The following is a 24116-nucleotide window of genomic DNA, read 5'->3' as shown; positions in this document are numbered from 1 at the left end:
AAAGGGCCTGAATACCTATGTAAAATTTCCGGGTTTTATTTTTAATAAATTTGCTAACATTTCTGAAAACCTGTTTTTGCTTTGTCTTTATGGGGTATTGTGTGTAGATTGATGAGGGGGAAAAAACAATGTAATACATTTTAGAATAAGGCTGTAACGTAACAATATGGAAAAAGTCAAGGGTTCTGAATACTTCACGAATGCAATGTATATGGCTCTGATGCATGCCACACGAATTAATGGGAAGGATAGACAATCCAAAATGATGATAATTTAGATTTCTCAATCATTAGGTATTGAGGCATTTTCCTAATCTGGATCTTTGCATCATAAAGGCTACTGTGGTGCAGTACACTTGCATTTGACTGTTGATGACATAACTATTGATTTGAAAACGTCAGTTCTGATTTTATCCTTGATCAAAGCTTTGGAAGGAATATAAGTGTGTGGCTGATCTTAGTTTCATTCAAGGCACAATCTGGGATATTACCTGCTGTTCAATTGTCATTTGAATTAGCATATCATATTGTAGGGAACTTAGACTGACACCCAGCCATCTTGTCAAGAGACTCAGGATTGAGTTGGGCTACCCCCCCGGATTCGTTATGTTGGTGTTAGAAGTGGGATGGTTCCCTGGTATGGCCATTGAAAGTATGGGCACAAGGGAATTGTGAGAGTGAAGCATGGGGACATGTTTTTAGAATGAAGGGTGTTGAGTAGTGACCTTGGTACAACACCTTACCTGGACCTATTTGTGTAACGCATAAGGTGTTGGACTAACAGTCACATGGACCTGGGTTTGGATTTGAGAGTGGTTACATTTCCCCAGCACCATCCCTTAACTTTATACCAAACCAAACCTTAGGATTGTGGCTTTAAAGAGATTTGTAGCCGTGATCAGATGAAGCTTTAGTGCTATTTTGTTCTGAAAGGTCTTCATGCATAATGCTGAAGTATGTCATGGTGATAAGCTTTTGGGCAATATCATACCAACATTGGATCCAAAGCTAGTCACTGTTTTATGAAAATTATCAATAAACTCAACGACATTGGCATGGTTATGGTTCTCAAGGGAACACTAAACATGCTTTCCATGTAAACACTTGACTGACTAGCCATCATGATCTCCTGATCCCTATTCAGTTCAGACGATATTCGAGGGGATTAAATAATTAATGAATCCAGAGTAGGGTGACAAAAATCTTATAAAGAAAATGTCTGGGAACATCTCTTCAGTGTAGACAAAGGATGATAGACAACATATACATTGCACCGGCATGTGCCATTTTTTTATTTTATTGTTTTATGTTTTTTCAATTACATTTTGTGATTTCTGAGAGAAATTACATTAGTTGTCCAATTTCTGTTATGGTTGTGTAATCCAAAAGTGTATAATTAAAAAAAATGTATGTACAAAAATATTACAAAAACGTACACAACCAACTATTATGTGCAATTCAATGTGATGAGAGAATGCTGTAAATAAAATTACATAGCACCCTGTATGTTTATTTATCTACACTTGTGTCGTCATCAAGTGAAAACGTGACTTCAAACTGGAACCATAGGAAGGAAGGCGAATAAATCAAGATGGCGTTCCACTATGAAGCATGAAAGAGATTTCGATTCCAATAACATTTATTTTAATATAAAGTTTGAAGAAGGTGTCTTTGCTTTGAGGTGTACGTACGTTTTTGGAGAAGCAAGACGGAGCAGATAATACGGGTAAGGGGGTTCATGGAAGATGTTATCTCAGTTTTCTTTCAGGGGCGGTGGCGGAGAGGGAGTGAACTAGCCAGCACTGTCTAGTGCAGGCCACCAAACTAACATTAGCTAGCTAAGGTTACCTAAATTGTCCACATCGGATATTCTTTATTTCTGATTGTCTTCCTAGCTAGCTATGTTCCAGACTTTCAGTTAAGGTTTACGTTAACTTGTGGGTTATTTTGTGTCAGCTATCTAGCTAACGTTAGCTTGTCATGAAAAAGTTAGTTAGGTCATTTGTAGCTAACGTATTAACGTTAGCTAACTAGCTATAGGAGTCTGACTAAGTTACCGTCCTATGCTATGCTAGCCTGCTATCTTTCTCCTCTTGAATTATCTTAATCTAACCCTTACTCGCCAATTGTTTTCCAAGGATAAATCACTCAAAATACCAGCTAACTAGGTAGATAGTCACAAGCTGAGACAACCGAGCTAGCAGTCTAGAGTCAGTAAGGGGTACTTTTATAGCCACTCTGACAGCTAGAAAAGTACACCTTACTGACTGTGGACTGTCATAGTTAGTTACGTTTTCGAGTACGTTCTTTACACATCACATGTATTTAATTAATTACTTAGCTAGTTACTGGAATGTTACTTCATAGAAAGTTGTAGCTACTCTTGCTACCTCTGTGGATGAGTCATGCAAGTATGACTCGTTCAATGTTTCCAAAATGAGGTTACAGTTGGCTAGCTATAGCTGCTTGAAAATGTCACGTGATTTTGTTGATTAGGGTTTGAGTAAAGTGCACTAAAATATGTTGCTAAGGACGGGTGGCCATTGCATCGACTGTCATTGCATCGACATTCTGATTGATCGAGCTATATTTTGCTCCATGGTACGCTAATGAGTCCCCCTATGACTTTTTTTCAATTTATTTTTATTTCACCTTTATTTAGCCAGGTAATCTAGTTGAGAACAAGTTGTCATTTACAACTGTGACCTGGCCAAGATAAAGCAAAACACTGCGACACAAACAACAACACAAACAACAACACAGTAACACATGGAATAAACAAGTTTACGGTCAATAACACAATAGAGAAAAAAAAGTCTATATACAGTGTGTGGCGGGAGGAGGTAAGGCAATACATTTTCCATAGTAGCGAAGTAATTACAATTTAGCAAATTAACACTGGAGTGATAGATGAGCAGATGGTGATGTGCAAGTAGAAATACCGGTGTGCAAAAGAGCAGAAAAGTAAATAAAAACAGTATGGGGATGAGGTAGGTAGATTGGGTGGGCTATTTACAGATGGGTTATGTACAGCTGCAGCGATCGGTTAGCTGCTCAGATAGCGGATGTTTAAAGTTAGTGAGGGAAATATAAGTCTCCATCTTCAGCAATTTTTGCAATTCCTTCCAGTCATTTGCAGCAGAGAACTGGAAGGAAAGGTGGCCAAACGAGGTGTTGGCTTTGGGGATGACCAGTAAGATATACCTGCTGGAGCGCGTGCTACGGGTGGGTGTTGTTATTGTGACCAGTGAGCTGAGATAAGGCGGAGCTTTACCTAGCATAGACTTATAGATGACCTGGAGCCAGTGGGTCTGGCGACGAATATGTAGCGAGGGCCAGCCGACGAGAGCATACAGGTCGCAGTGGTGTGTGGTATATGGGGCTTTGGTGACAAAACGGATGGCCCTGTGATAGACTGCATCCAGTTTGCTGAGTAGAGTATTGGAAGCTATTTTGTAAATGACATCGCCGAAGTCGAGTATCGGTAGCATAGTCAGTTTTACGAGGGTATGTTTGGTGGCGTGAGTGAAGGAGGCTTTTTTGCGAAATAGGAAGCCGATTCTAGATTTAATTTTGGATTGGAGATGTTTAATATGAGTCTGGAAGGAGAGTTTACAGTTTAGCCAGACACCTAGGTATTTGTAGTTGTCCACATATTCTAAGTCAGAACTGTCCAGAGTAGTGATGCTTGTCGTGCAGGAGGGTGCAGGCAGCAACCGGTTGATAAGCATGCATTTGGTTTTACTAGTGTTTAAGAGCAGTTGGAGGCCACGGAAGGAGAGTTGTATGGCATTGGAGCTCATTTGGAGGTTAGTTAACAGTGTCCAAAGAAAGGCCAGATGTATACAGAATGGTGTCGTCTGCTTAGAGGTGGATCAGAGGTGGATCAGGGAATCACCTGCAGCAAGAGCAACATCGTTGATTGAACCCTGTGGTACCCCCCCATAGAGACTGCCAGAGGTCCGGACAACAGGCCCTCCGATTTGACACACTGAACTCTGTCTGAGAAGTAGTTGGTGAACCAGGCGAGGCAGTCATTTGAGAAACCAAGGCTGTTGAGTCTGCCGATAAGAATACGGGGATTGACAGAGTCGAAAGCCTTGGCCAGGTCGATGAAGACGGCTGCACAGTACTGTCTTTTATCGATGGCGATTATGATATCGTTTAGTACCTTGAGCGTGGCTGAGGTGCACCCGTGACCAGCTTGAAAAACAGATTACATAGCAGAGAAGGTAGGGTGGGATTCGAAATGGGCAGTGATCTGTTTATTAACTTGGCTTTCAAAGACCTTAGAAAGGCAGGGCAGGATGGATATAGGTCTATAACAGTTTGGGTCTAGGGTGTCACCCCCATTGAAGAGGGGGATGACCGTGGCAGCTTTCCAATCTTTAGGGATCTCGGACGACTTGCCGAAAAAGTGTTGTGATCCCGAAGTACAAACTGCTTCTGGGGGCCGTCTTACATAACAGTAAACAGTGTTTAAAAATGTAATTTTGTAATTTTTACTTAGTACTTTTCCCACCATTGTACATTTTAAAACCAGGTGCTTTTAGACTTTTACTCAAGTAGTATTTTAATGGGTGACTTAAACTTTTAATTTAGTAATTTTAGGGCACTGAGTGGCACAGTGGTCTAAGGCACTGCAGTGCTAGAGGCGTCACTACACACCCGGGTTCGATCCCGGGCTGTATTACAACTGGCTGCGATCGGGAGTCCCATAGGGCGGCGCACAATTGGGCAAGGTTTGTCCGGGTTAGGGGAGGGTTTGGCCGGGGTTTTCCGTCATTGTGAATTAGAATTTGTTCTTAATTGACTTGCCTAGTTCAATTTTTTTTAAATACATATGGGGTACTAGTACAGGGGTATAAGGAAATTGAGGTAAATATTTACATATACAGTGCCTTCAGAAAGTATTCACACACCTTGACTTTTTCCACATTTCTTTGTTACAAATTGGGATTAATGTATTTAATTGTTATTTTTCATCGATCTACACACAATTCTGTCAAAGTGGAAGAAATGTTAACATTTGTAAAACATCTATGAAAACAAAAAAATTGTATTAGGTAATTGTCCAAACCTGTGAGTGTTAGAATCACCTTTCGCAGCGATTACAGGTGTGGGTCTTTCTGGGTAAGTCACTAAGAGCTTCCCGCATCTGGATTGTGCAACATTTGCCAATTTTATTTAGATTATTTTCAATATTCTTCAAGGTCTGACAAATTGGTTGTTGATCATTGCTAGACAGGTCTTCAGGTCTTGCCATAGATTTTCAAGCAGATTTAAGTCGGCTAACTTTTAAAAATAAATAAATTTAACCTTTATTTAACTAGGCAATTCAGTTAAGAACAAATTCTTATTTACAATGATGGCCTACCAGGGAACAGTGGGTTCTGCCTTGTTCAGGGGCGCAACGACAGATTTTTTTTTTACCTTGTCAACTCGTGGATTCGATCTAGCAACCTTTAGATTACTGGCCCAACGCTCTAACCACTAGGCTACCTGCTGCCCCAGGTAACTAGGCTACTCGGGAACATTCACTGTCTTGGTAAGCAACTCATGTAGATTTGTCCTTGTGTTTTAGGTTGTCCTGCTGAAAGGTGAATTCATCTGTGTCTGGTGGAAAGCAGACTGAACCCGGTTTCCACTAGGATTTTGCCTGTGCTTAGCTTTATTCTGTTTTATTTTTTTTATCAGTCCATAACGATTACAAGCATACCCATAATATGATGCAGTCACCACTATGCTTGAAGATATACTTTTCTCTCTGCTACCGCACGGAAAACAGTACCGGAGCGCTAGGTCTGGGACCAAAAGGCTCCTGAACAGCTTCTACCCCCAAGTCATAAGACTGCTAAATAGTTAACCAAATACGTAACATGACCAAATGTATGTGGACACGTGCTTGTCGAACATCTCATTCCAAAATCATGGGCGTTAACGTGGAGTTGGTCCTCCCCTTTGCTGCTATAACAGCCTCAACTCTTCTGGGAAGGCTATCCACTAGATGTTGGAACATTGCTGCGGGGACTTGCTTCCATTCAGCCACGAGCATTAGTGAGGTCGGGCACTGATGTTGGGCAATTAGTTCTGGCTCGCAGTCGGTGTTCCAATTCATCCCAAAGGTGTTTGATAGGGTTGAGGTCAGGGCTCTGTGCAGGCCAGTCAAGTTCTTCCACACCGATCTCGACAAACCATTTCTGTGTGGATCTCGCTTTGTGCGCAGGGGCATTGTCATGCTGAAACAGGAAAGGGCCTTCCCAAACTGTTGCCACAAAGTTGGAAGCACAGAATTGTCTAGAATGTCATTGTATGCTGTAGCATTAAGATTTCCCTTCACCGGAACTAAGGGGTCTAGCCCGAACCATGAAAAATAGCACCAGACCATTATTCCTCCTCCACCAAACTTTACAGTTGGCACGGCATTGGGGCTGGTAGCATTCTCCTGGCATCAGCCAAACCTATATTTGTCTGTCGGATGGTGAAGCGTGATTCATCACTCCCGAGAACGCATTTTCTCTGCTCCAGAATCTAATGGCGGTGAGCTTTACACCACTCCAGCCGATGCTTGGCATCGTGCATGGTGCTCTTAGGCTTGTGTGTGTGGCTGCTCAGCCATTGACACCCATTTTATGAAGCTCCCGACGAACAGTTCTTGTGCTGACATTGCTTCCAGGGGCAGTTTGGAACTCGGTAGTGAGTGTTGCAACCGAGGACTGATAATTTTTGCATGCTACAGCACTTGGCTATCCCGTTCTGTGAGCTTGTGTGGCCTACCACTTCACAGCTGAGCTGTTGTTGCTCCTGTTCTGTGAGCTTGTTTCCACTTCACAATAACAGCACTTACAGTTGACAGGGGCAGCTCTAGTAGGGCAGAAATGTTTCAGACTTGTTGGAAAGGTGGCATCCTAAGACTGCACCACATTGAAAGTCACTGAGCTCTTCAGTAAGGCCATTCTACTGCCCATATTTGTCTATGGAGATTGCATGGCGGTGTGCTACATTTTTATACACCTGTCAGCAACAGTTGTGGCTGAAATATCAGAATCCACTAATTTGAAGGGGTGTCCACATACTTTTGTGTGTATAGATAGTCCAGGTAGCTACATTCTACTGTCTGCATTGACTCCTTTTTGACTCTGCACACATAATGGACGACATGCACACTCGTCACACACTTCCACACTCGTCACATATGCTGCTGCTACTGTCTATCTATCCTGTTGCCTCATCACTTTACCACTACTGCCCTACCTACAGTGCCTTCAAAAAGTAATCACACCCCTTGACTTTTTCCACATTTTGTTGTTACAGCCTGAATTTAAAATTGTTGGAATTGCATTTTTTAACTGGCCAACGCACAATACCCCATTTTAATGTCAGTGTTAAGTTATTTCAATCAATAAGTATTCAACCCCTTTGTTATGGCATGCCTTAAAAATGTGCTTAACAATTCAGAAGTTGTGTGTACTCTGTGTGCAATAAGTGTTTAACATGATTTTTGAATGACTACCTCGTCTCTGTACCCCACACATACAATTATCTGTTAGGTCCCTCAGTCGTGCTGTGAATTTCAACCACCAGTAAGGTTTTACAATGCTCGCAAAGAAGGGCACCTATTGGTAGATGGGTAAAAAAAATAAAAAATAAAGCAGACATTAAATATCCCTTTGCGCATGGTGACATTATTAATTACGCTTTGGATGGTGTCTCAATACACCCAGTCACTACAAAGATACAGGTGTCCTTCCTAACTCAGTTGACGGAGAGGATTTCATCATAAGACCAATGGTGACTAAAACAGATTGAGTTTAATGGCTGTGATATGAGAACTGAGGATGGATCAACAACATTGTAGTTATTCCACCATACTAACCTAAATGACAGAGTGAAAAGAAGGAAGACGGTACAGAATTAAAATATTCCAAAACATGCATCCTGTTTGCAACAAGTAATACTGCAAAAAATGTGCCAAGCAATTAACATTTTGTCCTGAATGCAAATTTATGTTTGGGGCAAATTCAACGCAATGCATTAGAGTATCACTCTCCATATTTTTAAGCATAGTGGTGGTTTCATCATGCTATGGGTATGCTTGTAATCATTAAGAACAGGGGAGTTTTTCAGGATAAAAAATAAACTGAATGGAGCTAAGCACAGGCAAAATGTTTGATGAAAACCTGTTTGTCTGCTTTCCACCAGACACAGGGAGATTAATTCACCTTTCAGCAGGACAATAACCTGAAACACAAGGCAAATCTACACAAGTTGCTTACCGAGAAGACTGTGAATGTTCCTGAGTGGCTGATATTTTCAAGTAGATGTAAGTCAACTCTATGTCAAGAACTGAAAGTGGTTGTCTAGCAATGATCAACAACCATTTGACAGAGCTTGAAAAATATTACAAAGAATAATGGGCTAATGTGGCACAATACAGCTGTGGAAAGCTCTTAGACTCATCCAGAAAGACTCACAGCTGTAATCGTTGCTAAAGGTGCTTCAACAAAGTATTGATTCACGGGTGTGAATGCTTATGTAAATTAGACATTTCTGTATTTCATTTTCAATACACTTGCTCAAATGTCAAACTTGTTTTTACTTTGTCATTATGGGGTATTGTGTGTAGCTGGGTGAGAAAATAATCCAGGGGAATAAATACTTTCTGAAGGCACTGTAATATGCCCCCATGGACATGCCACTGTGTTTCTACAAAGGGGGCCTGTATGGTAGCTTTTTGGGAGAGGGGGCTCCCCAGTTGCCTGGCTACTCAGACTCCTTGCTCCGGCCAAACACTACGCCACGCCTACGGACGTTGATTTCTTCTCCGCAATGAGTCTGGATCTGAGTACCTCCCCAAACGCTTTACTGAATGTGAACACATTCGGTGGCCATCTGATTGGTCCAGAGCTAGAACACACGTGGGTAAAGCGGCAGTTTGAAGATTCATCATTGAATTGATACATATGATACTCAGATTGGTTAGGCTATCCAATCGTTGATGACTTTGTTTTGTACAACGCCACTCGTCACCACAAACGACTAATATGTCAGACTAACGTATGTAGTGAGTGACAGAGCAGTTGAATAATTTAGTGTGAGTCGTCAGGCTAGATCCCCAGCAGCACAAATTATCATAATGCTTTTCTGGTCATGTATGTACAGGCTGGGATGTAGTTTACACTGCGTTTGGGAAGTATTCAGACCCCTTGACTTTTTCCACATTTTGTTATTGATGAGTTTTTATTTTATTTTAATCCAACTACGAACACCACCCTGTTTGTAGTTGTGTTTGCAAATTCATTACCAAAAAAAAAAACGTATTTACGTAAGGAAAGGGGGATACCTAGTCAGTTGTCCAACTGAAATGTGTTTTCTGCGTTTAACTGAACTCTGAATCAGAGAGGTGCGTTAATCGACATCCACGTCTTCGACGCCCGGGGGAACAGTGGGTTAACTGCCTTGCTCAGGGGCAGAACGACAGATTTTTTTTTTTTTTTTTTTACCTTGTCAGCCTCGGGGATTCGATCCAGCAACCTTCCGGTTACTGGCCCAATGCTCTAACCACCTGCCACACCATAAGTATTCAGACCCTTTGCTATGAAACTCGAATTTGCTCAGGTGCGTCCTGTTTCCGTTGACCATCATCCTTGAAATGTTCCTACAACTTGGAGTTTCACCTCTGGTAAATTCAATTGATTGGACTAGATTTGGAAAGGCGCTCACACCTGTCTATATAAGGTCCCACAGTTGACAGTGCATGTCAGAGCAAAAACCAAGCCATGAGGTTGAAGGAATTTTCCGTAGAGCTCTGAGACAGGATTGTGTCGAGGCACAGATCTGGGGAAGGGTACCAAAATAATTATGCAGCATTGAAGGTCCCCAAGAACATCCTCCTTAAATGAAAGAAGTTTGGAACCACCAATACTCTTCCAAGAGCAGGAAGCCTGGCCAAACTGAGCAATTGGGCGGAATGACCTTAGTCAGGAAGGTGACCAAGAACCTGGTGGTCACTCTGACAGAGCTCCAGAGTTCTTCTGTAGAGATGGGAGAACCTTCCAGAAGGACAACCATCTCTGCAGCACTCCACCAATCAGGCCTTTATGGTAGAGTGGCCAGACAGAAGCCACTTCTCAGTAAAAGGCACACGACAGCCCGCTTGGAGTTTACCAAAAGACACCTAAAGACTTTCAGACCATGAGAAACAAGATTCTCTGGCCAGATGAAACAAAGATTGAACTATTTGGCCTGAATGCCAAGTGTCACGTCTGAAACCTGGCACTATCACCGCAGTGAAGCATGGTGGTGGCAGCATCATGTAGTGGGAATCTTTTTCAATGGCAGGGACTGCGACGCTAGTCAGGCTCGAGGGAAAGATGAGCGGAGAAAAGTACAGAGAGATCCTTGATGAAAACCTGCTCCAGAGCGCTCAGGACCTCAGACTGGAGCGAAGGTTCACCTTCCAGCAGGACAATGACCCTAAGCACACACCCAAGACAGCGCAGGAGTGGCTTCAGGACAAGTCTCTGGCCTTGAGTCGCCCAGACGGAACCCGGACTTGAACCTGATCGAACATCTCTGGAGAGACCTGAAAATAGGTTGGATGTGGAGTGTCGCTGCACAGCTGACAGCTTGAGGATCTGCAGAGATGAATGGGAGAAACGGAATGGGAGAAACAGAATGGGAGAAACTAGAAGGCCAGCCTCCCGGACTTGCCTCTTCACTGTTGACATTGAGACTGGTGTCTTGCGGGTACTATTTAATGAAGCTGCCAGTTAAGGACTTGTGAGGGGTCTTTCTCAAACTAGACACGCTAATGTACTTGTCCTCTTGTTCAGTTGTGCACTGGGGCATCCCACTCCTCTTTCTATACTGGTTAGAGCCAGTTTGCGCTGTTCTGTGAAGGGAGTAGTACACAGCGTTGTACGAGATCTTCAGTTTCTTGGCAATTTCTCGCATGAAATAGACTGACGAGTTTCAGAAGGTTATTTGTTTCTAGCCATTTTGAGCCTGTAATCGAACCCACAAATGCTGATGCTCCAGATACTCAAGTAGTCTAACGAAGGCCAGTTTTATTGCTTCTTTAATCAGGAAAAACTGTTTAACTGTGCTAACATAATTGCAAAAGGGTTTTCTAATGATCAATTAGCCATTTTAAAATGATAAACTTGGATTAGTTAACACAACGTGCCATTGGAACACAGGAGTGATGGTTGCTGTTAATTGGCCTCTACGCCTATGTAGATAATCCATTAGAAAATCAGCCGTTTCCAGCTACAATAGTCATTTACAACATTAACAATGTCTATACTGTATTTCTGATCAATTTGATGGTATTTTAATAGACAAACGTGCTTTTCTTTTCAAAAACAAGGACATTTCTAAGTGACCACAAACTTTTGAACGGTAGTGTATAACCTGTTTTTGCTTTGTCATTATGGGGTATTGTGTGTAGATTGAAGGGATTATTATTATTTATTTTTTTAACAGATTTTAGAATAAGACTGAAATGTAACAATGTCAAAAAAATTATAAATAAGGTCAAGGGGTCTGAATACTTCCGAATGCTCTGTATAATGGTGGATATGGGGTGATGTCTTGTTTCAGGCTGTTTTCACACTTGGGCCCTTTCAGCCAATTTTTGTGTACTCAGTGCAGTTCGCTTAGTTTTTTTTTTGTGCAGTGTGAACTCCCCAAATGAACTCAGACCCTTCAAAAGATCACCCGAACTGAAACCATCTCGAGAGGTGGTCTGAGTTCGATTCTCTTGAATTCTGCGGTCTGTTTCTCCTTTTTTGAAGACAGTTTTAACGCAAAGCTCCCCAGGTTTGCATGTCATTATTCCCGCACTGCACACTAGACTACTACAACACATTTTCCTCTGGATGTTGATTAGTGATTGTCAAGGACCCACAGACATTCCAAAATGTCTTTGTTCAGATTGTTTGCATTATGTGATCAATAGGCTGAGGGCTTCATAAGCTGTTTTTTGATTGTCTGATTTGAATAGTGTGAGAAGACATGTTTGGTGAGAAACAGATTTTGTACTCTATTTTAGCTCTTATCAAGGTAGTAGCCTACCTTGGGTGTACAATTTATTTTTCAATTACAGCGTTGATTGAATAATTGCGGAATAAATAATCAAATGTATTTAAAGCCCTTTTTACATCAGCCGATGTCACAAAGTGTTATACAGAAACCCAGCCTAAAACGCCAAAAAACATGCATTGTAGAAGCACTGTGGCTCGGAAAAACTACCTGGAAATGCAGGAACCTAGGAAGAAACCTAGAGAGGAACCAGGTTATTTGGGGTGGCCAGTCATCTTCTGGCTGTGTTGGGTGGAGATTATAACAGAAAATGGCCAAGATGTTCATAGATGACCAGCAGGGTATTATAATAATAGTGGTAGTTATTCTGTTACCAATGAAATGCACATATTAATAGCATCTTCTGATTACAATTCTCTCTCATATTTTAACTAAATGCAGTCAATCTATTAGCGTACAAAATGTATAGCTAGCTGTCCAATAACGCTTTCTGATTGAATGGCTTGTCCTACACATTGTAAAAACCCAGAGTGCATGTTGGAAAGAGATCTTGGTTCCTTTCTAAACATAGCAATGTGAATGCAAAGAGGACCACAAAATAGTTGAAGTGAACTGGCTAAAGAGTTGAGTCCTCATTCAAAGGCAAGGGCAGTGTGAATACAAAGAGAACGGACTTCTTTTGCTCTTTGTTTTTACCCGAGTTCACTTTAAATAGGACTGTGTGACAACACCCTGACTGCTTCCTCTAAGGCATCTCCCACTCATTCAAGAGCCCTGTGTGTTTTACAGACTCTAAATGGCTGCGAGGAAGTCTGATACCCACAACAATGGTGAGTGTGTCTGTCTTTCGGCCTCTTTCTCTGTTCTCCATCTGCTCATTTTGTTTTAAAATATTCCTACATTTGCATCATGGTGTCATTTTTCATTTCGGCCATTCACTCATCCTGTTTTTCCAGGACCCATCAGCTACCTTGATGACGTTCCCTTTAAAATCAACGATAAGTTCCGCTGCCCTGCCAAAGTGGGGCTTCCTGTTGGCTTTTGTCTGCCCGACTGTCTTTCTGTGCTCGCAGACCTGCAGGTAAGTCTTCTGACTTATGTCACTGTTGCATCAAGCGTTTCAATGACAGGGATGCTTGGGGGTAAGTTTTATCGCTTCCCTGTAATATTAGTCTGTATTAGGGGGGCACCTCTGTAAATGTTGTAAATGTTGAAAATAAGATATCTCATGTCTCGACCAGATTCACCCGGGTTGATTAGTCTCTATTCCTTTAGTCCTTTGTCTGTTGCTCCGCTCTAACTAGTCATGCTGGTTGTCTCTGGCCACTGCAGTATGACTTCTCCCTGGAGAGGCGGAGTGTGCGCTGGGGGGCGGAGCTGGCCGAGGCCAGGGCGGCAGAGGCCCGAGCTGCAGCAGTGGAGCTGGAGAGCAGGGAGCACTCACCCCCCGCACAGGACCCTGACGGAGGATTGGCCGGCGGGGGCAAGAGGCCTCGCCCCGCCGAGGAGCAGGACGCTCTCCCGCCCGCATTGAATCCGCTGATGGCCGCACTGCGCCACAACGCCATCCTCACCCCGCTGCCCGCGCCCGCCAGGCAGACCGCTCCCAGCATCCCGGAGCCACAGTACCTTAACCTGGCTGACTTTGAGCGCGAGGAGGACCCCTTCGACAAGCTGGAGCTGAAGACGCTGGACGATAGGGAGGAGCTGCGCAACATCCTCCAGAGCCAGCCACAGCCCCAGCAGCAGTCTGTATCCCCACCTGAGGAACCCCATCCCGAGCTGGCATCACGAGGCAGCACGCCTCCACCCCAACTCCCCGCCACCAGCCTTCCGGCCAAAACAGGCTTTTCCCTCAACGGGCTAGTGGCGCAACTGGACATGGACAGAGCTGGGGGTCTGGCCCAGGGACGGACAATGGACCCAGACCGGCCCTGCAACATCCGCTCTCTGACCTTCCCCAAGCTGTCGGACCCCGGGGACTTGTCATTTGACTCCTACTCTCCAGCCCCTGTACCACCTAGCCTATCCACCGGCAGCCCACCAGCACCCCAGCAGAAGACAGAGGAGCCACCCAGGCACACCCAAAATGGGGCACCAAAGCAGGTGAGCTTACACACAGAAGGTGAAGTGGGCTTTGCTTAGTTTCAATCACTAAATGTATTGCTTAATTATTTCAAACTTCTGAAAAGCTTAGAAGTTTTGTGGACCAGAGGAAGATGCTTTTTTTGGACTCATATAGAGATATGATGCTATAAAAACTCTCTGCATAGATAAATGCAGGTCCTCTCCCGTGCGGAGCCGCACTGCTCAACCTGTCACCCAGTGGGCGGCAATGTGTGGAGACCATCGTGTCCATGGGGTACTCCTACGAGGGGGTCCTGCGGGCCATGCAGAGGCGAGGCCAGAATGTGGAGCAGGTACGCCCCTCCGCTCTCCCTCGCGGTCACAGCAGCCTAGGCCCATTTCCTCTACAGAGATCTGTTATAAAGAAATGTTCTATTTGAATCTGTGCTGTCATTCACTCACTGCCCATTGCGCCCAGAGAATTGTCTGTCTGTCATGGTTGACTGTGAAGTCATCAGGTGTCTGCATTATGTGATTGTCTGTGTTCACAAAAAAGTCCACCAGGCAACAAGTTGAGGATGGTGGTTGTGAATAAATGAATCGTTTATGCAGTGTTTTCTTTTGTCTCAAAACACACCATCCATCACCTTTGTTTGATGCCTAAACACTATGATGGCATTGCAGTGAAGGATTACAGTAGTACTGTAGGAGACGCTCGTTAAGGGGCTAGTTAACTCCCGAGTGGCGCAGTGGTCTAAGGCACTGCATCTCAGTGCAAGAGGCGAATCCAGGCTGTATCACATCTGGCCGTGATTGGGAGTCCCATAGGGCGGTGCACAATTGGCCCATTGTCATCCGGGTTTGGCTGGGGTAGGCCGTCATAGTAAATAAGAATTTGCTCTTAACTGACTTGCCTAGTTAAAGGTTACAAAAAAACTATTGAATAAACATTGGCTAACAATGGAATGACACAGTGGTAGTTGATACGTTTGACAGCTAGCTTCCAAAATGAAAAAATGTATCCTCAAGCATCACGCAAGTACAATATTTTATAATGTGAATTTAGCGATCCCTCTAATCAACAATGAATATTCATGTATTTCTATTTCATAAATTCACCTCCAAGAATTTGGTCACCATCATATTTGCAGTCATAATTATCTTGCTCTCAGCTTGTAAAACCACCTAGCAGATAGACAGTCTGGACTTACACATGAAGCCCTCACCTAAAGATCAACAATGTCTGTCATCCTGTGAACCAGGTGCTGGAGTACCTGTTTACTCATACGCGTCTTTGTGAGCGGGGATTTGAGCCCAGTGCTGTAGAGGAGGGCTTAGAGATGTACCAGTGCTCTGAAGAGAAGGTGAGTCCACCCACAGTCTCTACCGTCACATACACTGATATGCACGTTTATACAGATGAACTCAGCATGCAGAACCAAAGACTATTAGGATGACTAGCCAGCCAACTCCATTATCTCTGATGTTTCAACACACAAATGTTGAGTGGCCTAAGGTAAGGTTCACTTCCAGTTTTCCCTGAACTTAGATACACCAAGCATGTGCTGTTCTCCTCCTCCACCCTTTTCAAATGTGTGGCGGCCTAGGGAAATCCTTCACGTTGTGAAATTGACTATTTCTGAAAATTGCAACCTGTCCCAAATCCAGATATATTTCAGACCCTGAGTTATGAGCTTTTAAAGTTGACTTCGGACAAAATAATCAAAAATTGCAATTGCATTCTAAGATACCGTATTATTTTCTAATTCCATTAACACTTGAGAGAAGAACACCAACACTGATTAATTGTTTCAAAATATTTGTCACTATTTATTCTGATCAAAAATATAGACACATTCGAAGTGTTGGTTTGTTTTTTATGAGCTGAAGTAAAATATCCCTGAATTTTTCCATATGCACAAAAAGCTTATTTCTCTCAAATGTTGTGCAGAAATGTATTTACATCCATGTCAGTGAACATTAATTTCTTTGTCAAGTTAATCCATCCACCTGACAGGTGTGGCATATCAAGAAGCTGATTAAACGGCATGATCATTACACAGGTGCACCTTGTGCTGGGGACAAAAGGCCACTCTAAAATGTGCAGTTTGGTCACACAACACAATGCCACAGATGTCTCAAGTTTTTGAGGGAGTGTACAATTGTAATGCTGACTAGGAATGTCCACCAGAGCTGTTGCCTGAGAATTTAATGTTAGTTTCTCGACCATAAGAGAAACGTTGTTTTTAGAGAATTTTGCAGTACGTCCAACCGGCCTCACAATTGCAGACCACGTGTAACCACGCCAGCCCAGGACCTACGCATCCACAGTGGTGGAAAAAGTACCCAGTGGTCATACTTCAGTCAAAGTAAAGATACCTTCATAGACAATGACTAAAGTTAAAGTAAATGTCACCCAGAAAAAGTCTAAAAGTATTTTGTTTTAAATATACTTAAGTATCAAAAGTAAAAGTATAAATCATTTAAAATTCCTTATATTCAGCAAACCAGACGGCACTATATATATATATATATTATAAACCACAGATAGTCAGGGGCCCCCTCCAACATTCAGACATAATTTACAAACAAAGCATGTGTTTAGTGAGTCTGCCAGATCAGAGGCAGAAGGGATGACCAGGGATGTTGTCTTGATAAGTGTGTTACATGTTGCGTTTTATTTATATCTATTTTTATTTTTTTTACCGGAACTGCTGTTTTTTTCTTATTCATTTACTAGAACAAATTATTATACAACACATTACACTGCCTTGAGTTATTCCACATTTTGTTGTTACAGCCTGAATTCTAAATGGATTCAATATTTTTTTGTTGTTCGCCAAATCAAATTTCATTTGTCACATACACATGGTTAGCAGATGTTAATGCGAGTGTAGCGAAATGCTTGTGCTTCTAGTTCCGACCATGCAGTAATATCTAACAAGTTAATCTAACCTAACAATTTCACAACTACCTTATACACACAAGTGTAAAGGAATGAATAAGAATATGTACATAAAAATATATGAATGAGCGATGGCCGAACAGCATAGGCAAGATGCAGTACATGGTATAGAGTACAGTATATACATATGAGATGAGTAATGCAGGGTATGTAAACATTATATAAAGTGGCTAGTGATACATTTATTACATACATTTTTTTCATTATTAAAGTGGCTAGAGATGAGTCAGTATGTTGGCAGCAGCCACTCAATGTTAGTGATGGCTGTTTAACAGTCTGATGGCCTTGAGATAGAAGCTGTTTCTCAGTCTCTCGGTCCCCGCTTTGATGCCCACCCATCTGATGACGAAGTGTAAACATGTTTTTAGAAATGTTAGCAAATTTATTGAAAATTTAAAAAGATCAAATTTACATAAGTATTGACTCATGGGTGTGAATACATGTCAGAATTCCCTTTCTCTAAGAGCTTTGCCCACCTGGATTGTAAAATATTTGCCCATTTCTAACTCGGCCACTTGGGAACATTCACTGTCTTGGTAAGCAACTTGTGTAGATTTGGCCTTGTGTTTCAGGTTATTGTCCTGCTGAAAGGTGAATTAATCTCCCTGGTGGAAAGCAGACTGAACCAGGTTTTCATCTAGGATTTTGCCAGTGCTTAGTTCCATTCTGTTTCTTTTTTTACATTTTTTTTATCTTAAACTCCCCAGTCCAAAGCATACCCATAACATGATGCAGCTACCACTATGCTTGAAAATATGGAGAGTGGAACTCAGTAATGTTGTATTTGACATAACATTTTGTATTTAGTACAAAATGTTTTTGCAGTATTAATTAATTGCAAACAGGATGCATGTTTTGGAATGTTATTTTATTCTGTACAGGCTTCCTTTTCACTCTGTCATTTCGGTTAGTATTGTGGAGTAACTACAATGTTGTTGATCCATCCTAAGTTTTCTATCATAGGCATTCAACTCTGTAACTGTTTTAAAGTCACCATTGGCCTCATGGTGAAATCCCCGAGTTGTTTCCTTACTCTCCGGCAATTGAGTTAGGAAGGACGCCTGTATCTTCGTAGTGACTGGGTGTATTGCTACACCATCAGTGTAATTAATAACTTCACCATGCTTGAAGGGATATTCAGAGTCCTTCTTTGCAAGTCATTGGAACACCTCCCTGGTCTTTGTGGTTGAGTCTGTTTGAAATTCCCTGCTCGACTGCGGGACATTACAAATATCTGTATGTGTGGGGTACAGAAATGAGTTAGAGTTTAACACAACTTATAAATAACTATTGCACACAGTGAGTCCATGCAACTTATTATGTGACTTAAGCACCATCACAAAGGAGTGGACTACCTACTGACAAGACATTGCAGCTTTTCGTTTTTTTTAATTAGTACAAATTTCAAAATACGTAATTCCACTTTTCATAAAGTTAAGGTTTGTGAATACTTTCTGAAGGCACTGTACCCCTGATTATACCAAACATTAGGAACATCTTCCTAATATTGAGTTCCCTCCCCCCTTTTTGCATTCAGAACAGCCTTCATTTGTTGGGGCATGGACTTTACAAGGTGTCGAAAGCGTTCCACAGGGATGCTGGACCATGTTGACTGCAATGCTTCCCACAGTTGTCAAGTTGGGTGGTCGACCCTTTTTGATACACACAGGAAACTGTTGAGCGTGAAAAACCCAGCAGTGTTAAGGTTCTTGACACAAACCGGTGCGCCCTACTACCATACCCTGTTCAAAGGCACTTAAATATTTTGTCTTGCCCATTCACCCTCTGAATGGCACACACACACACACACAATCCATGTCTCGAGGCGTGTACATCGTTCTTTAACCGGTCTCCTCCCTGTCATCTACACTGATTTTTGAAGTGGATTTAACAAATGACATCAAGGGATCATAGCTTTCACCAGGTCAGTCTATGTCATGGAAAAAGCAGGTATTCTTAATGTTTTTTATACTTACTGTATATTTGAATTGGAACCCAAGTAATGTCATTATGAACCGTCAACAACCAATCCTTAAAAATAAAAACATAAAATTAAGGTCCTTTTGATTTGACTATATGCAACACTGGATGGCAAAAATAATGAGAATTGAAGTTCAGCTTGATGAACGGGTACTGGAAAGTGTTGCTGACGTCTCCATGGCCAGGAGGAACAATCTTATCTGCTGAGATGATATTACATTTTTGTTTTTCATACATGCAAAGTAAAAACAATAAAAATACTACAAGACAATCGCACAAAGCGTAAATATAATGGTAGAGGCAAATAAAATAGTACAGTACGTGTGTAAAAGCAACTAGTGACTGAGTAGTGCCATGTAACTACGACCTGGTGTTGTTGAAGGCCCAGATGGCAGTGGGTAAGAAGGATTGATTTCATATTGATATTCATTAATTTGACTCTCTCTGACAAACACACTGAGATGTCTAACACACACAAACCACTAGGTTGTCATTCTTACCTCAGCTGAGTGCTCCATGGTGAAGACTACCTTGTATCCAGCGCTGACAACCAGATCTTTGAGCCTGCCCATGATTTTATCAGTCTTGTTTATTTGGGTCCATATTAAAGTAAATTGTCATGGAGACAATGTTGAAACCACTCAAAGTAATCCTTGATTAGCCGTTATTCAGAGCTCAAAGTAATGACAACTAACTACCTAATCAAACAAAACATCGCTATTTATCTGAGAAGTCAGCTTCAACGATGATTGATGACTAATTAGAAAGCGGAAAGACTGCGTGCGTTTCTTACTACTAGGCTGAATGGAGCCCAATCCCATATTGCACCCCTTCTCACCTGTGCACTCATTCACACTGCCTCAAAGATTTCGAGCATTGGATTAGTGTAGCTGTGTTGGTAGGCAGTGAAGGCAAGTGGCCAGGGCTAGCATGATATGTGATGCGGCTCAAAATGACATAGCTAACAAATGACAGCAAGATGCGTCTCGCTTCCAACAAGTTTAGGATAGGGCATCGATTGCTACCTTTTTTTTAAATAAAAAAAATTCTGAACTGCAGAAATTGCTGCAATACTGTTAATTTATTTTGTATCACTTTTCATGTCATTTTGGCCCGCTGATAGGCCTACCAACCGATCAAGCATCATTAAAAGGTGTGAAACTCTCATGCACATCAGCTCCTGCGTAAGGCCACTTGAAGACAAAATGAAAATCCAACCCACTTGTATTCATAACTACATTGTTGATTGTAAATAATGACTTTATACTACTACATTACTAACCAGATAGCTAATTATTGTCTAGACCAGCCTAATTTCATTGATCTGTTCAGATTGTTATAGATCGCCTTGCAAATGTTTGTAAAAAATCTAGTTAAATTGTACAGAAACAATCCGTAACAAGAATTCCCAATTACAATGTATGTTTTTCATCATTTCTTCAGGCCTTAGAGTTCCTGTCGCTGATGACGCGGTTCGGCGAGATGGGCTTTGAAAGGGACACCATCAAGGAGGTGCTGCTGGTGCACAACAACGACCAGGAAAAGGCTCTGGAGGACCTCATGTCCCGTGCCGCAGCCAGCTGAGCCCCACCCCCCCCTTCAACCATCAACCCACATGCTCCTTGTTGGCTTCCTTCCCCCCCCACACACACAACCCCCCCCCATGTTTCAATAGTGTTACAGCACAGAGGGGTGAACCACCCAATGCAGCTCATGACTTCCGCTCATGATCCCACTCTGTTCTACTCTCACAGTGACTCCGAGCGAGCAAATGCATATACTTCCATAGTCTATTCTTCTGTTCTTAGAGTGTGGGGGGGTAAATGGAAGAATATGAGGAGCACCTGCAAATTGAGATGGTTGGTTTGTGCTGACCACACCAGGGAACCTTGCCTGTTTTTTTTTGGTTTTTTTTACATTTCCTAGCTTGTCAATCGACGTGTGTGTGTGTGCACCGTGATGGTTGGAAAGGAGGCATGAACTTCCCAAAGGAGCATAGAGGAGGAGACCCAATGCTGCACAGCACTTTGGTGAGTGTGTCTGACTCTGTGGATGGGGACAATGGGCCCCGAACTGGGAGGAACCACTAGCCAGGCTCTACATTCTACAGATGCACAGTTAACACTCCCAGCTAACTAAGCTGCCATCTTCCGCTGCCCAACGTAGGCCTACAAAATGGTAGAGCGGAAGGGACGCCAAGCGGCCCGTGTGTGACTAACTGACCGACTGACGCCAGAACCTAAAAACACAGCTGGCATTGTCGCAGAACAGAGAACTGAGTTCAAGAAGTGCCCCCTCTGTTCCTGCGACTGGCATTCACCGTTCTCCCTCATATTTTCTCTGCTGTCGTTTTGCTTGTTAATTTGTCAGTTTGTTCAAAAGGACACACATTATTGTTTCCCGAGTCCTTGTATAGAGATTCTTTCTTTGCTTTCTGTTTTAGGAACTGCATTAACAAAACCTTAAAAGTAATAATAACATAACTGCTACTACTGCCCGTTGGCTCGTCCTGCACTGGAACAGACTGCAAGACCAGTGGAGGAGAGGTGGTCAAATTATTTTGCAGGAAACATCATGTCCAAACACTCACTGGCACAGCGAAGTGTGACAAACTGTACAGACACACACACCTCACCAACATAGATATTGACTTATTTAAAATGACACTGAAATTTAGTAATAAAGAGGTGAAATATGATCAAAAATGAGAACCTTGTATGAGAAGCAAGCACTAGGATGCAAGTGGTGCTTTGAAATGGTCCCTATTGGTTTTTATTCACAGACTGGACAGAGAGCTGGGAAAAAATAATTGTTTTGCAACCTAAACTTTTGTGCAATATGTTTTATGATGTGTGACTGACTGGCATATTTTTGGGACCCAGTAAACCTGGGGTATGAGCAATGAGTAACTCCCAAAATGACAGATTTCCTTTGCTGGAGACACACTCACTGGAGGAGGAAATCTGTGGAAAACATTTGATTTAATTGTCTGCTGTCATTTACTCGCCTCATTACTGAAGATCAGGCGCCGCTATCAACTATGATTGTGGTCTTTGTCTCACTCGTCACACACATTCATGCTGATCTGAAAGTGTTTTCGCCTCTTTGCCTGGTGTCATGCATAGGAATCGGACTGGCAAATCTTCCAAGAACGGGTCAGAAGATCAAACAGCTTGTCAGTTAAATATTAACCAAATTCGTTAGGGTGGCTTTTATTTTCTAATTGTACTTCATATAGCTATTGTTTCACCTTGCATCGACCCTTTTTATTTTGACTACTGACCTGTTTGTATGAGTCTACAGGTGTTTTTGAAGTGCCATGATGTTCTCCATTTCATGTGTGAATCTTGTGTGCAGAAAAGCAGCTTTCCTCTCCCAACCAAGCAGCGTCGGTTCAAGCTTCATGATTACTTTCCTAGTGTAATGACCAATGTCTTTAGAATACAACCGTCTTGATCTCTCTGGTAATCAAGAGGATCCCATGTGACACATTACAACATTAACATTTGATTTGAAGATTCAGAGCTGAGAAGTTGAATGCAGGACATGGGAATGTGACTGAAAATTGTCACTTAGCTCTGAGGTTGTACCTAGTTCTACCAAAAGAAGACATGAACAAACCAATTGTTACAGATTTACATTATCACATAGGCCTACTATTGTAAGAAGAATCTGTTATTGAGAGCATACTGTTTGTGGATTTTGATCTTTGTATTGATAATATGTTGCCAATACGTGAGTGTGTGTGCGTCTGCATCTGAGAGTGGTAGAGGAGAGCAGACCGAAGGGGCTTTCTGGCATTATACGACACTGGACCCTACGGTGTTCACAGAGCGCTTTGTACACCAATGTCAATGTGAACCGGTCTAGAACTTCCCCTAAATAGGTGTGTTAACATCTAAGAGATTAAAACACCCCAGATTCCATTCTGAATTATTAGACTTGAGTATAGCATCTAAACGCAAGGCCACCTCCAGATCTTGCTCTGAACTAAAGGCAAGATTTTGCCTCCTGATAACTGGTCAATTTCCTTTCGACATTACTGGCTTCTTTGGGGAGGGGGGCACAAGATGCCAAGCCACATGGAACGTGGTGATGGTTGAGGGGGGAAAAAATATTGCTGGCCTGCTTTCTGCATTGTGGACATTATTGGGTCTAATCTTAACTTGAGATCTTGGTTTTGTAGTAAGCCTCGGAGTCAGACTTGAGGTGTGGGTCTGATATGACATCTGGATTTTGATGTCTTAATTATAAAAATAAGCAGTGGTGTTCCTGGTAGCCCCTGAAATGTGATTTAAAACAAATGTTAACTCCTGAATCATTTGGCAGTTCTTCAATGTGATTAAATGTACACATCTTTTCAATGGTGTGGCTGTTACTATTTATAAGGTGTGGGTTGTTTCTGTCCATGGTTATTGGAAAACCATGAATTTGTTAGTACTCAAGCAGATTAGAAATTATCAATATTTCATAGATTGTGGTGTGTTTCTCACTTAGTGTGTACAGCAGCACAATGGTGAAGCGACAATAATGCAAAGAGATGATTGTTCCCTGAGCATTATGGGTAACGGCAAAAAACTTTCAGTGTCGTGGAGTGGTCAGCAGAAAAAAAACAATAATGGAGCCATATTTCTGCTGTCTCAGTCAAAGCAGATGAGCTGTTCTGTTCATATACCATTACTGTGACATCACAGATCATATAATGGTTTTTTTCCATGCCTGGTTCCATTTTGGAACCTTACCTTTTTGAAAATGCCAGAGTGTAAAATTACTTATTGTGTTCACAGAGATCTCTAAGCTGTATAGGTGAAAGCAATATGGTTACAGCTAGACTCTGCCTATTGAGCAGCTGGTCTCAGATCTGTTTTTGTTATATTGCCAACTCCAATGCTGTCATTGTCAAGCCAAACAATAGGCATGATAATGAGTGACAAGGAGTTTGTATGATAGCACAGACAGACTGGAACTTAGGAAACACCAAAGGGAACTAGACTTAAATGGAACTAGGCTGAACGTGGGCTAAAAGCCATGGCATGACAATGTAGGCCATGACCTATATT

At 42.2% G+C, this 24116-nt stretch overlaps 1 protein-coding gene across 2 annotated transcripts; it reads left to right on the top strand.

Moving 5' to 3' along the window:
* The first annotated feature begins 1538 nt into the window (after positions 1 to 1538).
* Positions 1539 to 23439, top strand: LOC106583424 (ubiquitin-associated protein 1). Of its 2 annotated transcripts, XM_045705284.1 has the most exons (7): positions 1539 to 1725; positions 12834 to 12874; positions 13001 to 13125; positions 13377 to 14150; positions 14318 to 14464; positions 15374 to 15475; positions 20500 to 23439. In XM_045705284.1, exons 2-7 carry the CDS (start codon positions 12841 to 12843, stop codon positions 20638 to 20640), a joined length of 1323 nt encoding a protein of 440 aa, XP_045561240.1. In that variant the 5' UTR covers positions 1539 to 1725; positions 12834 to 12840; the 3' UTR covers positions 20641 to 23439. The 2 variants fall into 2 exon arrangements, with proteins under 2 accessions (XP_045561240.1, XP_045561241.1); XM_045705285.1 differs by lacking the exon at positions 14318 to 14464.
* The last annotated feature ends 677 nt before the right edge of the window (positions 23440 to 24116 follow it).

This window comes from Salmo salar, chromosome ssa22 (assembly GCF_905237065.1).
Source record: "Salmo salar chromosome ssa22, Ssal_v3.1, whole genome shotgun sequence".
Classification (NCBI taxonomy): domain Eukaryota; kingdom Metazoa; phylum Chordata; class Actinopteri; order Salmoniformes; family Salmonidae; genus Salmo; species Salmo salar.
This window is presented reverse-complemented; position numbering and strand designations above follow the sequence as displayed.

What these genes read in the sequence shown, in the direction of transcription:
- LOC106583424 (XM_045705284.1), top strand. Translation starts at nt 12,841, where the DNA reads ATGGCTGCGAGGAAGTCTGATACCCACAACAATG. An exon ending in GTCTGATACCCACAACAATG is followed by an intron (nt 12,875 to 13,000) that starts GTGAGTGTGTCT and finishes CTGTTTTTCCAG; the next exon opens with GACCCATCAGCTACCTTGAT. An exon ending in ACCAGTGCTCTGAAGAGAAG is followed by an intron (nt 15,476 to 20,499) that starts GTGAGTCCACCC and finishes TCATTTCTTCAG; the next exon opens with GCCTTAGAGTTCCTGTCGCT.